Source organism: Camelus ferus, chromosome 9 (genome assembly GCF_009834535.1).
Source record: "Camelus ferus isolate YT-003-E chromosome 9, BCGSAC_Cfer_1.0, whole genome shotgun sequence".
NCBI lineage: Eukaryota > Metazoa > Chordata > Mammalia > Artiodactyla > Camelidae > Camelus > Camelus ferus.
The window spans coordinates 12,207,567-12,221,494 of record NC_045704.1 but is presented as its reverse complement, the minus strand read 5'-3'; the positions used below and the strand labels follow the sequence as shown (position 1 = coordinate 12,221,494).

The following is a 13,928-nucleotide window of genomic DNA, read 5'->3' as shown; positions in this document are numbered from 1 at the left end:
GGTAGACCTCATGCCTAGTGCCCATGAGGTCCTGGGTTCGATCCCCAGCACCTCCGTTAAAAAATAAAAAACAAAAACAGATTCCACTTCGATGTTATTCTGAGGATAAAATTAAATTCAAGAGAGGTGCTTAGAGTAAGTGGTTAATGTTTAGTGTTGTCGTAATTAGTAATTACATGAATTTGCTCAGGTACTCTTTAACTGCATTTTACAAGTGAGACTAACGGAGGCTCAGAGAGGGGACGTGCCCTGCCCCAGGTCACACAGCTGGGAAATGTCAGAGTTGAGATTCAAAGCCATGTGGTCTGAATCTAGACTCCTTGTGTACAGCCACTACATTGTTTGCATCTGGAAAGTTTGAGGTTCTTTCCTGTCATCACCACTGGGGATGTAGAAGAGTGCAGAGCACTTGACAGGGAACCAGAAGAGAAAGAGAGGCATTCATTCAATTCAATCCATGCAGCCATTGGTAGATACTTACTGAGCATTTACTGAGTGCCAGGCACTGTTCTGGGCACCAAGGATTTGCCTGGAACAAAGCAGACAAAAATCCCAGCCTTGGGAGGTCTCATGGTTTAGCGGAGGAGACAGACGGTGGTCAGATAACTGCATATGAGGATCAGTGCTAGGAAGGAAAGTCCAGGGTGCTGTGTGTCTAAGAAGAAGGTCATGGAAGGCTTCTCTGGGCAAGTAACTTTGGAGCTGAGCTCAGAAGGGTGAGTTGGCGTGAGCCAGGTGATGATGGGGGAGGGGAGGGGACTGCTCCAGGGAGAGGAAATTGTTGGTGCAAGGCCTGGGGTTGGAGGGAGTTTGGCACATTCAGAAACACCGCTGGGCACATAAGCTCCATGGGGGTAGTGCTTTGTTTGGTTTACTGCTGTGTCTCCACTGTCTGACATGGTGCCTGGCACACAGTAGACAATAAATATTGGTGGGTTGAGTAAATGAATGAACAAGTGGGTGGGTAAATAGAGAATTGTATGTGTGTATGTATGAGTTGGAAGGATAAATCAGTGGAAGGATGGATCAGTGGATGCTTGGAAGGATGGATGGATGGATAAGTGGGTGGATAGTTGAATGGGTGGATGGATGGATAATGGGTAGTTGAATGGGTAGATGAGTGGATGGATGGATGGAAGGGGGCATGAATGAATGGATGAGTTTGCAAAATAGCTATAGATTCACACGCAAATGTGCCTGGAAACAAATGCAGACACACACCCAGAGACATGCACAGTGTGTATAAACACAGGTTCACCTCTCCTCCTGGTGCTCCCCTGGGAGAACAAACACTGAGAACAGAGGTAAACCAAGCTGGCCTGGGCCTCTGTGGATGAAGACGCAGGGAGACAAACCCTCTAACCAGAGCTACAACCAGCCCCACCCCCACTGCGGTGCTGACACAATTTCTGGAATAGGAGGAAAATGCTGATTCAGGGATTTGTGTCCCAGGCTGCATGCCAGGCCAGGGAGTGGGACAGGGATGGCCCGAGAGAGATGGGGTGAGTGGTGGAGAGGGGCAGGTGGGGCTAAGGCAGAGAGACAGGAAAGGAAGCAGAGAGATAGAAACAGAAAGATGGCAAAATAAAGCGATTGAAACAGAGAGAGACACCACACAGAGACAAAAACAGAGAGACATGCAGAAAGGTATAGAGACACAGAGAATGAGAGACAGAGGAAGTCAGAGGGACATGGCATAGAAATTCAAGTTCAGACACAAGGAGAGATGAGGAAGGGTCCAGAGACAGAAAGGGGGAGAGAGAGGAAGAAAAATAAAGCCACAGAGAAAAGTGGAGACACAGAGATAGGAACATAGAGTCCCGGATTCCAGAGGGAGGAAGAGAGACAGGGACAGACAGACGTGCACACGCACACACAGATGCAGAGAGAGAGAGAGAGACAAAGACATTTAAAGGGGGATGAAAAGAGAGAGCTCCAGAAAAGGCAGCTAAAATTGGACACAGAGCAGAGAACTAGGAAAGGGAATATCCTTCAATTGTCTCCTCTGTGCCTGGCTCAGAGAAGGAAAGACATTTACTCAAGGTTGCACAGCCTGGACACAGCATTTAATGCCAGTCTGTTTGACTCCAGAGTCCACGTTCTCTTCTTCACCCTATGTTATCTCATGCGGATGAAGAGGGACAGGGTAGATGGGGTTGGAGGATGCTGAGTGTTAGAGGGAAATTGTCACTTGTTTATTAACTCAACTTACACATTCTGCACTTCCCTGATGCTGGAGAGCCAGAAATGAGTCAGAGCCCCCTGGTCTGGAGAGGGAGGCAGACACAGACCAAAATCCCTGAGCAAGACAGGGAGAGTGACAGTGTTCAGAGTTCTGGAAAAAAGAGCAGATAAAGAATGTGCAGGGGAAGGAGACAGAAAACGCAACTTGGAGGAAGAGGGCAGGCTTCCTGGAGGTGGGGGCACTTGAGCTTCTTATGAATGGATAAGGGCATATGGGCACCAGGAAAAGGGCAGAAGGCAGCACTTGGAGAGTGGAGACAGGAGTGGGGGTGGGTGGAGGAGGGATTAATTAAATAAAGCAATTAATAAAAGATGACTGAAGAATGTTTGAAGGGAGGAGGTGAGAGAGGAGGCTGGAACCAGATCATGCAGATCTCAAACGCCTGGCAGAGGGGCTGAAACATTGTCCAGGGGCACCTGGGAGCGGAGGGCTGGAGGCAGGGGAAGGGCAGGATTAGCTCTGGGTGGAGAAAGACCCCTCTGGAACCCTGTGGGGAGAGGAATGAGGAAGGGAAGAGACTGGAGGATGTGAGGGCAAGAAGGAGGCTGTGGTGAGGGTCTAGGCAGGAGAGGACCTTGAGTCCTGGGTAGGGGTCAGGGCCGTGGGGATGAAGAGGAGAAGAAGGAGCAGAGGCAGGAAGCAGAAGAGATAGAGCTTGGAGACTGACAGGCTGTGGGGGCTAGATGTGCTTGTCGTCATGGGAATGAAAGATGTCCCCTAACCTATAAGGATGGACTTGGTAACTGGAAGTGAAGGACAGCCTGATGGGAGAAAAAGAGACATAAGGATGCCATTAAGGAATCAGGGCCACAGAGGAACTGAGTCTGTTTAAGTATGGACTGTTTTAATTGCCAATGACAAAAACTCAAATGACCTAAGCATAAGAGGGAATTAATTGGGTGGATGAGGGCTTCAGGCACAGCTAGATCCAGGTGGCCCAATCATCATCAGGAATCTGACTGCCTGCATCCTTTGTCTCTGCTTTCCTTGTGTTGTCTTTGCTTCCAGGCAGGTTCTCTCCCCATATGGTGATGCGATGGACCCCAGCAGCTCCAACCTGGGCTCTGACCAGCCAGGCAGCCTCATTGGAAAAAGACAGATCCTCTTTTATAAGGTCCAGCAAAAGTTCAAAAACTGACTCTCTATTCTAGATTGAGTTTTAAGCTCAACCCTGAACAAATGACTGAGAAATCAAGATGCTCCCTAAAAAGCAGAGAACTGATGCTTATCAAGCAGGAATAAATGACAGTTAAGGCAGAGGCCTGCTGGTAGTGGAGAGAGACTAGAGGTACAGGTAACAGAGACTGGGAAGATAAAGAACTAAAAAAATCCAGGCTTCTCTCCCACAGTTTCGGCTAAGAGCTCTGAACAGAGAAGGGATGTCCAATGGGTACCTATGTGGCTAAACTCCTTCCCTCCTGCACTTTGGGCCTGGGAGTCCCCAGACCCTCCTCTTCCAGATCTAGGAATCCAGGCTCCCGGCTCCCTCCTCTCTTAGACCCAGGAGTTGGAGCCTCCAGCCCCTCCCCCACCCTCTGGTGGTACCATGGCAACCAGGCCCCTGGCCCACCTTTCCCTCCCCCATATAGAACTCAGTTTCTGTTTGAATCTCACCTGTGTCTAACCACTTCCTGCGTGTAACAGGGATGAGCGGAGGGCAAGTGGGAACAGAAAAGGGATGACAGAGGGAGGGAGTCAAGGAGCCCGGCAGAGGCAGATATGAGAGAACAGAGATGGGGACACATGGAAAAGGGACTGGGAGAGATGGGGAGAGAGATAAGGGGAGAGAGAGAGAATGATAGGGTTAGAGAGAGACAGAAAACTATGAAGAGAGGGAGGGATGTGGGGCTGGGCAGATGTCTGAAAAACTGATGGAGAAGGACACTGGGGAGATGGGACAAGGGAAGGGGAGAGAAGTGGGGAGAAACAGGATGGAGAAGTCGAGGGAAAGAGTGGAGGAGAGATGGGGAGAGAGACAAGGAGAAATCAGGGGAAAGAGATGGGGAGAGCAGGAGAGCGGGAGGAGGGCAGAGAGATGGGGAAATGATGAGGAAAAGAGTGTGAGAGAGAGGGATCAGGGAAGAAACTCAAGGAGACTAGGAGACATAGAGGAAGAAACAGAAAAATGGGAAAGAGGGAACTGGGGCACACAGGGAGTCCCAGAGGTTAGGGGAACCCTGATTCCAATGTGGTCTCAGCCTTCCATATTTTTGCCCCGGGGCTTTAAAGACAAGAAGGAGGCAGAAGTGGAGAGAAGGAGATGGGGTGGGTGGCCCAGTCAGAGCTCTTCTCCCCATCCTCCTGAGACAACCCCTACCCGCCTTCCCAGGATGCAACAAGAGGTGGAGCCCCCGCGCTCCTCCACCGCGGGCAACCTCAGCGTGCACAGGGAGGCAGGTACTGAGCTGTGTCTGTCTGTGTGTTTGTAAGCATGTGCGGGTGGGGGTCCTTCATTTGAGCATCATGTCACAGCCCTGGCTTGCAGCGTGACCTTAAGCAGATCACTGGCCTTCCAAAGAAAGCGCTAACACCCAAATTCTTATGTCCACCAGATTCCTGGGCAGTACCCTTTAGACCTCAAGCTACATTTCCCATGAGGCCCTGCAGTTCCCTGGCCAATGTTCTGGACTCAGAACTATATTTCCCATGAATCTTTGGGGCTTCAACAACTCTTCTAAGGCAATTATGCCCCTGCTAGACTCCCTGCCCTGGTCCCTCACACTCTCCTTGTCTCCCACACTGAACTCAGCTCTCCTAAAGCTGCTCCTACTCATTGCTTCCTATGTTTGAATGGACCCGGTCCCTGGGCTAGAATCCAGGCACTGTCCCCTCATTCCCTCCCACAGCCGTCAGTTCCCAGCCCCACCTTCCTGCTCATTCTCTCTGCCCTGTCCTTATCTCTCCATCCCCACAGCCCCAGGTCAGCTCTTGTCCTCTTCCATGTGGATCCTTTCTCCATCTGACTCCCTGGTCTCCAGTTTCCCCTCTCCACCCCATTCCCCATATAGCTCTAGAGGAATCCTTCCAGCACTCAGTGCTAACCCCATTTCTCCCCTGCTCGCATGTCACCCACATTCCCTATCACTTCCAGGACAGGGTCGCAGTCCCTCAACCCACTGTTTGACACCAGCTGACACATCTTCCAGGGCTCCTTATTTCCACTCTACTTCAGTACAGTTCACTCATTCATTCACTTATTCAACATTTCTTGAGTAATAGCTTGGTAAGGATTCATTTGGCTGGCAGGTAATAGAAACTTGGATTTAATGTGGTGCAAAGAATAGGAAAGTCATGATCTCATCCAAAGACCCGAGGTGGGGCAGGGTTTGTGTTTGGTTGGGTCAGCAGCTCAGTGATGTCACTGAGAACCTAGTTTCTATTTCCCTGCTTTTTAGTTTGGGATCTATTTATCCCTTTGCACACCAGCTTACATACCTCATGGTTACAAAATGGCTGCCACAGTTCCAGGCACCACTTCCAGAGGTCTTTCTCTTAAGAACCCCAGATGATCTCTCCTCATGTCTCATTGGCGAGCACTAAGTCACCCACTCACTCTTGTCTCAATCCCTGGCAAGAGGAATGAGATTATTATGATTATTTTAGTCAGTGGGGCTACACATTAGGTGGGAGAAACTTAAAAAAACCCATACCTAAATCTATTTCAGATCCCAATTAACCAAAATCTCTAGGGCTGGGGTCCTAGCATCTATATTTTTTGAAGGCTTGCCAGGTGACTTTGTTGAGCAGTAGGAGTCGGAAGGCATTGGTTTACACCAGATGAGACATTCCCGAGGATACTGGGGATTGGTGATCCTCGGCTAGTTGCATGGGTGGGGAGTGAACCCTCCTCAAATGGAGGAAGAAGGGTGGGAATGGCTGAGGGGGTCTCCTTTCTGGGTGTCTGCTATAAGCACCTACTCTGCACCGGCTGCTACACTAGACATAGCAAACGACCTAGTGGCAAAACAGTTTCTCTGTCCTCAGATTTCTTTTAGTGTCTTTGAAGATCTCTTTCATTTGGAGACCCCCCTACTCTCCAACATCTCTAACCTAGACTGAGTCACCTACCTGATAAATACACTCTATGTATAGTATAGCTTCAGAAAAGTTGAGTGGAATTGAGTTGACCAGTTGGCCTCTTTTGTAGATCGACATTTGTTCATTTCAGTGTTGCTGTTTCCTTTGTGGTATTTGGGAACCAACAACCTTGCTAAAAGCGTTGCTGTTAAGGCTGCAAACTTTGGCTTAGGCCATTAGAAAGCCTGTGGGTCCCAAGTGTTTTGCCTATAGTTCCTAATGAATGAAATGACCCAGCCTGTTCTCATGCAGGGAGGGCAGGCATGAAACACACCATCTCACAAATAATTAATAACCTACAATTGCAAATAAGCACTCTTTAGCTTTGGGCCTGAAGAGAATTCTGAGAATATTCTCTTTTGCTTAAGGACCTTAGCCCCAGATGGTGCTTCTGCATAAAACATCCTTTTCTCTGCCGTTTCTTTTCTTGGCAAACTCCTCCTTATTCCTTAGGTCTCACTGTAGACATCGCCTCCCCTAAGGAGCCTTCCCTGATTGCCCTCAGACTGGGCTTCCACTCCACCTCATGACACCCCCACTGTAGCAAGCATTGCCCTTTACAGTGACTGCTTCTCCCACCAGACTGGAAGCTCTTGGAGGGCAGGTGGGATCTTACTAACCTCTTGGTCTGCAGCACCCTCCAGGGTACACGTGGGGGCTTGGAAATACCGATAGAGGTTTGAAAGTGTTGTGTTTACTCAGTTATTCAAAACGTACTTTTTTTCCTCCTAACTTATTCCCCTATTTATTACATGATTGGGGGAGTGTGATTAGGTATTAATTAATTAATTAATTAATTAATTTAATGGAGGTACTGGGGACTGAACCCAGGACCTCGTGCATGCTAAGTAGGCACTTTACCACTGAGCTATACCCTCCCCCACCCCAATAAGTACTTGTTTTTAAATTTATGCTTTTATTAAGATATACATTGAAATGAATACATCAAAATCACAGTTGTGATTTAGAAATCTTTATGTCAAATGTCACATTTCATGAGAAACAGTTCATTCACATTTTAAACATACATCTTTGATGTTGCTAGAGTTGTTTTTGAGTCATTTAACACATTTCTCCAGGGCATATAATTTTCTTTCTAAGTTGCTTGTGATGGAAATTTGAAAGATTTTTTTATTATGGAAAATTTCTAACATACACAAAAATTGAGATAACAGTACAATGAGTCCACATGTTCCAATACCTAACTTCAGTTACTGTTAATATTTTGCTAATCTTGTTTCATCTAGGTATCTTCCCCAACACTTTCTTTTTAGGCAGACATTCTAGAGGACAAGTTTGTTTTCAAAAAAATCCCAGACGTAATTCCTTTTCACCCATAAATACTTCAGCACACGTTTCTAACTTCTAGGGATTTTTAGAAAACATACCTACCATGCAATAATTATACCTAACAAAAGCAACAATTTTTTCTTAAATATCATCTCATAAATTTACCAATTTAAATTATGCTAATTATTTTACAATTTCATTTTTCACAGTTGGTTTGTGTTAATTAAGACCCAAACCAAGATGACACATTACATTTGATAGTTATATCTCTTCAGTCTTTAGTCAATAAATATGAACCCAACTGTGTGCCTGGTGCTTTGCCAGATGCCAAGGGCAAAAGACAAGTCCTTGACCTCATCTTGCTCACAAGATACAGGGGAGACAGATGTTAATTAGAAATTCATAGAAATAAATGTAAAATTGCAACTGTGATGAGAGCAAATACATGGTGTTATGAGTTCATGACAGGAACTGTTCCCTGGACACTCAGGGAGACTTGATTAGCTAAGTGAGGGGGAAGAGAGTTTCACGTGGACTTGCAGCATGTGCCAAGGTCCTGTGACAGGAGGGAGCATGGAGAGTCAAGTCACAGAAGGGCAATGGTCCTGGAATGCAGCAAGTGAGGATGACGATAGTATCTGATCAGGCTTAAGACATCAGCCATGGGGGCGTGGGGAGGTGGGTAGAGCTCAGTAGTAGAGCACGTGCTTAGTATGCACAATGTCCTGGGTTCAATCCCCAGTGCCTCCATTTAAAAATTTTTTTTGAAATAAGTAAACCTAATTATGTCCCTTCCCTCCTCAAGAAAAATCAGAAACAAAATAAAGAGGGAGAAAAAAAGACATTCGCACAGTCTGATCATGTGTAGTCTTGGGGCCCACAGGGAGAACTTTGGACTTAATTTATCCCAAGACCATAAGCCCTGGGAGCCTTTTGAGGAAAGCAGGAGCAGGGGCAGCAATATGGTCAGATCTACATTTCAAAATGCTATTTGATGAAGTAAATGAAGAGAGAGCAAGTGAGGGGTTAGGAAGCTGTTGTCTAGACAATAGTGGGGTGAGAGGTAGTAGCATACTGAGGAATTGAGAGCACAGATTCTGGATCCAGATGCCTAGATTTTTTATCCTGATTATATCACTTGGGCTGTGTGATCTTGGGCAAGTCACTTAACCTCTCTGTGCTTCCACTGCATCATTTGTTAAACTACCGTATCTCAGAAGGTTGTTGTGAAGACTCAATGGAAAGAGCTTAAAAGGTGCTTGACTTTTTAAAAGGGACTCTAAACACATAGTTATTATTACTGTTAGGTGGACAGATTTGAGAAGGAGATGAATACGTTGGAGGGATGGAAGGGAGGCCAGGATGGCTGGAGAAAAATGATCAGAGAGATCAACATGCAGGGCAGATACTTCTCAAAGGGGATTTTGTTAAAATGCAGATTCTGATCCAGCAGGTCTGGGGTGGAACCTGAAATGCTCCCCAGACCACACACTGAGGAATGAGTCCCCATCACAGGGAGGACTTTATCCTGAAGGCAAGAGGAAGCCTCTGGCGATTTGTATGCTTCGGGTACTGAGTGGAAAAGATCACCCCAGCTGCCCTGCTGAAACAGATGGGAAGTGGGAGGATGGGGACCAGAGAAGGGCTTACTATGGTACAAGCTGAACTATGTTGATGCCCTGAAGCCAAAGACCGCCAGGAGCATAGCTGGCACAGCCATGTGCTGGAGATACCTGCCCCAGCTCACAAGAGACGACTGTTGAATTTTGCAAGCAGGTGGTTAAGACCATGGGTAGCATCATCATTATCTGAGTAAGAGGTTGCTAGAGAGGACTTGTTACAGGAATTGGGCTGTGTTGGGTGACTTGAGGAATCTGGGAAGCAGGCTTTGCTCTGGATTGGATGTTGGCAGGAAGCAGAGGTAAGTCCATGACAAGGGAGGAATGAATGACCCCAACACTGGTTGGGGAAGAAGCAGCATCAGCTCTGAGCAAAGACGGGGCTATTTGGTCAGTTTTGTGGTTTGGGTAGTGTTCATGTTTTGTTGTGTTGAGACATGACTCCAGAGGGTTCTCAAAGTCACAGAGTGGCCTTGGCTGTTGTTGGTGTTCCGTGAAATTGTTTATGTCCAACAGGAGGGCACCAGGGCCTCGCTGGGAGTGCCAGGTCAGCTCCTGGCTGTCAGGGGCTGCTTTCCACTTTCTTCAGCTGCCATAACAAAGAGACCCCCAAACTCAATGGCATTAAGAAAATAGTTGATTTCTCTCTCGTTTAATGGAAGGCAGGTGGTCGGGATGGGTGGGTAATCTCAGCCCCACGAGATGACTCAGGGATCCATGTTGCTCCATCATCTCTAGCAAGGATGAAGCTGGCTTATTGCTGCATCCACATTTCAGTCCAAGGGAAGGGGCATTGAGTCTAAGACAAGAAATTTTTTTTTAAGCAAATGATTTCAAAGTTGCACCCCTCATTCCTGCTAATGCTCTTGGCGAGAACTTGGTCACATGCCCACACCTAGCTGCAAGAGAGGCAGGCAGCTGTTGTCTCCTGCCAGGTGGCAGAGTAACACTCTAGGATGGTAGAGGAAGGGGAAATGATTTATGTGGGACAACTAGTGGTTGGGCATAAGAAAGACCAGTCAGCTGATGGAGGGGTTGTATAGAACAGCCTGATCTGAGAGCTGTTAGCAATCAAGTTCCAATCAGGAGGCCAGTTCTGAGAGTGTGGGAAAAATCACAAACTGGATTCAAATGCTGCTTGGTGAAGAAGCCAGACTGGGTGATTGGAATAGAAAACAAAAAGGGAATAGGAAACAAACAGAGATAGAATAGAAAATGGAATAGAAATCAAAAAGCCCCTTCCTCCTGCCTTGCAGTCTCCCTCTAGCGCCCCCTTTAGGCAGAGCCTAACAGGACCCCAACTATCAGAGAGGAAATGGGGTTGGTAGGGTCCCAGCCCTGGTGTGGTAGACCTGGGTGGAGTAGGGTGGAGTTTGGAGCTGAGAGACAACTGCTTAACAAGTGGCATAAGAACTATACTGGGGGTGGCATGGACAGCTATGGCGATGCTAATTAAGCAGAATCATGTGTGAGGAGTGTTCAGGGCAGCTGATGCTGGGTTTTCCATCCTCAGGAGCGCTCCTTGTGGACTTAGAGACCCAAGAGGAGACGCAGGCTCGGAACCTGGGCAGACCTGTCAAATCCTCGTGAGTGGTCCCTGGCCCCATGATTTCTGACCTCAGCAATTCTGTGTGTGATGGCAGTGACCCTGACCTTGGGAGGTCCCTGTCCCCTGGCTATCTTCTCAGGAAGCAGTACCTACGCCAGGTCATTGCAGAATATGAGGCGCTGGACCGGGAGCTCCCATGCATCCGCAAGTTCCCCATGCTGCCTGCTGCCCAGCCCCTCTGTCTGTGCATGGAGACCTTGGTGAGTGGCCCTGGCCCCTGTCACCTCAGGCTCCTGGTAGGGTGGCGGAAAGGGCATAGGCTCAGAAGCAAGGTGGACAGGGTTTGAACCTAGGCTCAGTGGCTTACTCGCTGTAAATCTGGCACCAGGATAAGCTGCTGAAAATTGATTGTGAATTTGTGAAAGGGTCAGTTGGCAAGTTTATTGCTGCTGATCCCAGAGGGGAGACCAAGAGGTAGAGAGAGGGGACACTGAGGACAGAGGGAATCCTGCTAATCCATCTACTATGAAATTCTGTAAAATTTACAAATATCGCCAACACTACCCCCCACCCCGCTCCTCTTCTTTGTGGCTTTGAACATGAGACACCCTCCCCAACACCCCCCCCCCAAGGCTTGCCTTTCTAGAGGTGACCATTTTCATGACTTCATTTTGGTTTCTCAGCAATTTTATATGCTATGACATATGGTATCCCCCTTTGACATGGTAATCTCAGACGGAAAACGTGGTTAATGATCAATATGTTTCTGAACGTTAAATAGATCGACAAGATGTCAAACCCCCCTACAATCCTTATTTTTTGACAACTGAACATTCTTTCAAATGCTAATATGACCATAAAAGGAAAAGTTTACGGCTTAGACCCTTGTGGAGATCTTCAGGAGCTGCCAAAAGCTCGCTATCCAACGCAGGTTGCTGGAAAAGTTTTCAGTAGATTGGCAAAGATGGCCATATTGGTGAATCACTCAGCCGACTGTTCATTGACTTTTGGCAAATCGGCTTGCTGAGAACTGATTTTTGGAGAATGACCTGGAATGACAGTAGAGATGCCTTGCTACCTGGAAGATTCCTATCCTCCCTGCTCCAGCAGGTTCTGCAGGTGGCGTCTAGGGTGAGGACTTCTTAACCCGGACTGAAGCCGGGTGTCACAGGCTGAGGCTCTCTCTGCAAACCCTCCCAGCCAGAAGAGGACCTTACCCACCTGGAGGTGCTGGAGGCCCTGGAGGCCGAGTTACCCGGGGCCATGGAGAGCGGGCATGTGAGCAGTATCCGCTTTGAGAACATGAACGTCATCTGTGGGACGGCTGGGCGCCGGGACCGGTGAGCCCGTGGCGGGAGCAGGGCCTGGAGCCACCGGGAGGGGCAGGACCTCAGAGAACGCGATGAGGGGACGGGGCCGGGAGAGGTGGGGAGGGGGCGGATCGAGGCGTTGGCGCCGTGTGGGCGTGGCCGGGAGCTAATAGGAGGTGCCCGCCAACCGTCGCGCGGGGAGGGGCCGGGCGGGGAAGCTGGGGCAGTGAGGGCCCCGGGCCTGGAGCGCCAGGAGAACTGCATGGTTGGTACTGGGGCCCCGAAAGGGCTAATAATGGGAAAGAAGAGGCGAAGCCGAGAGTGGGCGCAGGGAGGGGACAGGTGAGATCGGAAAAGAAGTTTGGATCTGGAGTGAGGAACCGGACTTTCAATGATCAAGGTGGGGACCGGGACGGGCAAGACCGAGCCGTGGGATCGGAGCAGGGGGAAGCAGCCATGATAGGGCGGACCCGGGACTGAGCATCTTAGGGGAGGGGCCAGAGTGATCGGGTGGGCCTGGGGCCTGAAGTGTCTAGTTGGGGGCAAGGCGGGGGGAGGGGACTGCGATCGGGGGACAGGCCTGAGAGCCACACTGAAGGGGCAGGACCCCCTGGAGTTGCTGGGTGAGGGTCGGGCCCTGGAACGGCGGCTTAAAAAGATGGAGCCTCGACAGAATCAAGCTGAGAGAGAAGACGGGGCCTAGACTGACCCAGGTGAGGATCGAAGTACGGGTTGACCTCGGCGAGAGTGCAGGGTTGGAGGGGAGTTTAGGGACGTAGTGACAGGTTGTGGGACTGGAATCGGTAAACGAACAATAAAGGCGGGGCTGAGGCCACCAGCGATTCCCCTTCCGTCTCCGCCCCGCCCCTCTCCTCTTGGCCTCGCCCTCTCGCAGGTGGCTCATCACTGTCGCAGATTTCCAGACTCGGTCGCGCCTGCTGCGCTCGGGGCTCTGCCTCCGCGGGCTTCCGCACCCTCTCGTGCGCCACGACGAACTGCTGCTGGGCGATTACCGCCTGCACCTGCGCCGCTCCCTGGTCCGAAGGCGCATGCTCGAGGCTCTGGGGGCGGAGCCGACCGAGGAAGACTGATGCTGGGGGGCTGGCCCTGACTGCGCCTGCGCACCGCCCAATTGGCTCGGGGGACCCCCCCCGGAACCAGGGAGGAAAGGGGCGTTGCCTCCCCAGGAAGGAGGCGGGGTCGGCTCGAGGGGTGGATACTGTGAGTTTAATTATAAAGAATGACCTGGTACAAAAGCCATTTCTCTCTGCAAAATCTTGGTGGGGAGTCAGGGGGAGGGAGGTGATGGGGGGGTAGGGACGAACCCCCATAAAATAATCCCGCCTCCCTAATCTTCCCCCAGTCCCTGCCAATAGACGCCCGGGTCCCAATCCTTTGAGGGATGAACTCTTGAGGCCCGAGAGAGGGACGACCAGGGCGCCGGGGCTTTCAACGTGTGCGATCCCAGTCCCAACGAGAACCAGAAGTCCTTATCCGCCCCCCCTCCTCTTCCTCCTCCCACCCCCCCTTGGAAGACAATTCTCGGGCTTTTATTTCAGGTTTTTTTTTTCTGGATTTTTTTGTGTGTGTGTTCTAGTTTTCTTTTTAAATATTTTCTTTTGTTATTGTTCCTCTTTTTGCTTTGTCTCTCCTCTCCGCCCCGCGCTGCCCCCCATCCAGTCCCTTTCCCCTCCCCACCCCAACCTCACCTCCCCCCTCCCCACCCCCTACACCCTCCCCAACCCCGCGGCACCCATCCAGAATGAACAAGCCCTTGATAGACGGGCGCCGCGCAGGCCCCCTGCGGACGGGGGGCATCCGACAAGGGGGAGGGGGCG

At 49.8% G+C, this 13,928-nt stretch overlaps 1 protein-coding gene across 2 annotated transcripts; it reads left to right on the top strand.

Moving 5' to 3' along the window:
• Nucleotides 1-10,642: 10,642 nt before the first annotated feature.
• C9H19orf81 (chromosome 9 C19orf81 homolog) lies at nucleotides 10,643-13,346 on the top strand. 2 transcript variants are annotated; one of them, XM_032487977.1, is made up of 3 exons: nucleotides 10,643-11,040; nucleotides 11,981-12,120; nucleotides 12,986-13,346. In XM_032487977.1, the coding sequence occupies exons 1-3, from the start codon at nucleotides 10,837-10,839 to the stop codon at nucleotides 13,179-13,181; spliced, it is 540 nt and encodes a 179-aa protein (XP_032343868.1). In that variant the 5' UTR covers nucleotides 10,643-10,836; the 3' UTR covers nucleotides 13,182-13,346. The 2 variants fall into 2 exon arrangements, 1 of the variants encoding a protein (XP_032343868.1); XR_001366934.2 differs by lacking the exons at nucleotides 10,643-11,040; nucleotides 11,981-12,120 and adding an exon at nucleotides 12,315-12,490.
• Nucleotides 13,347-13,928: the final 582 nt, after the last annotated feature.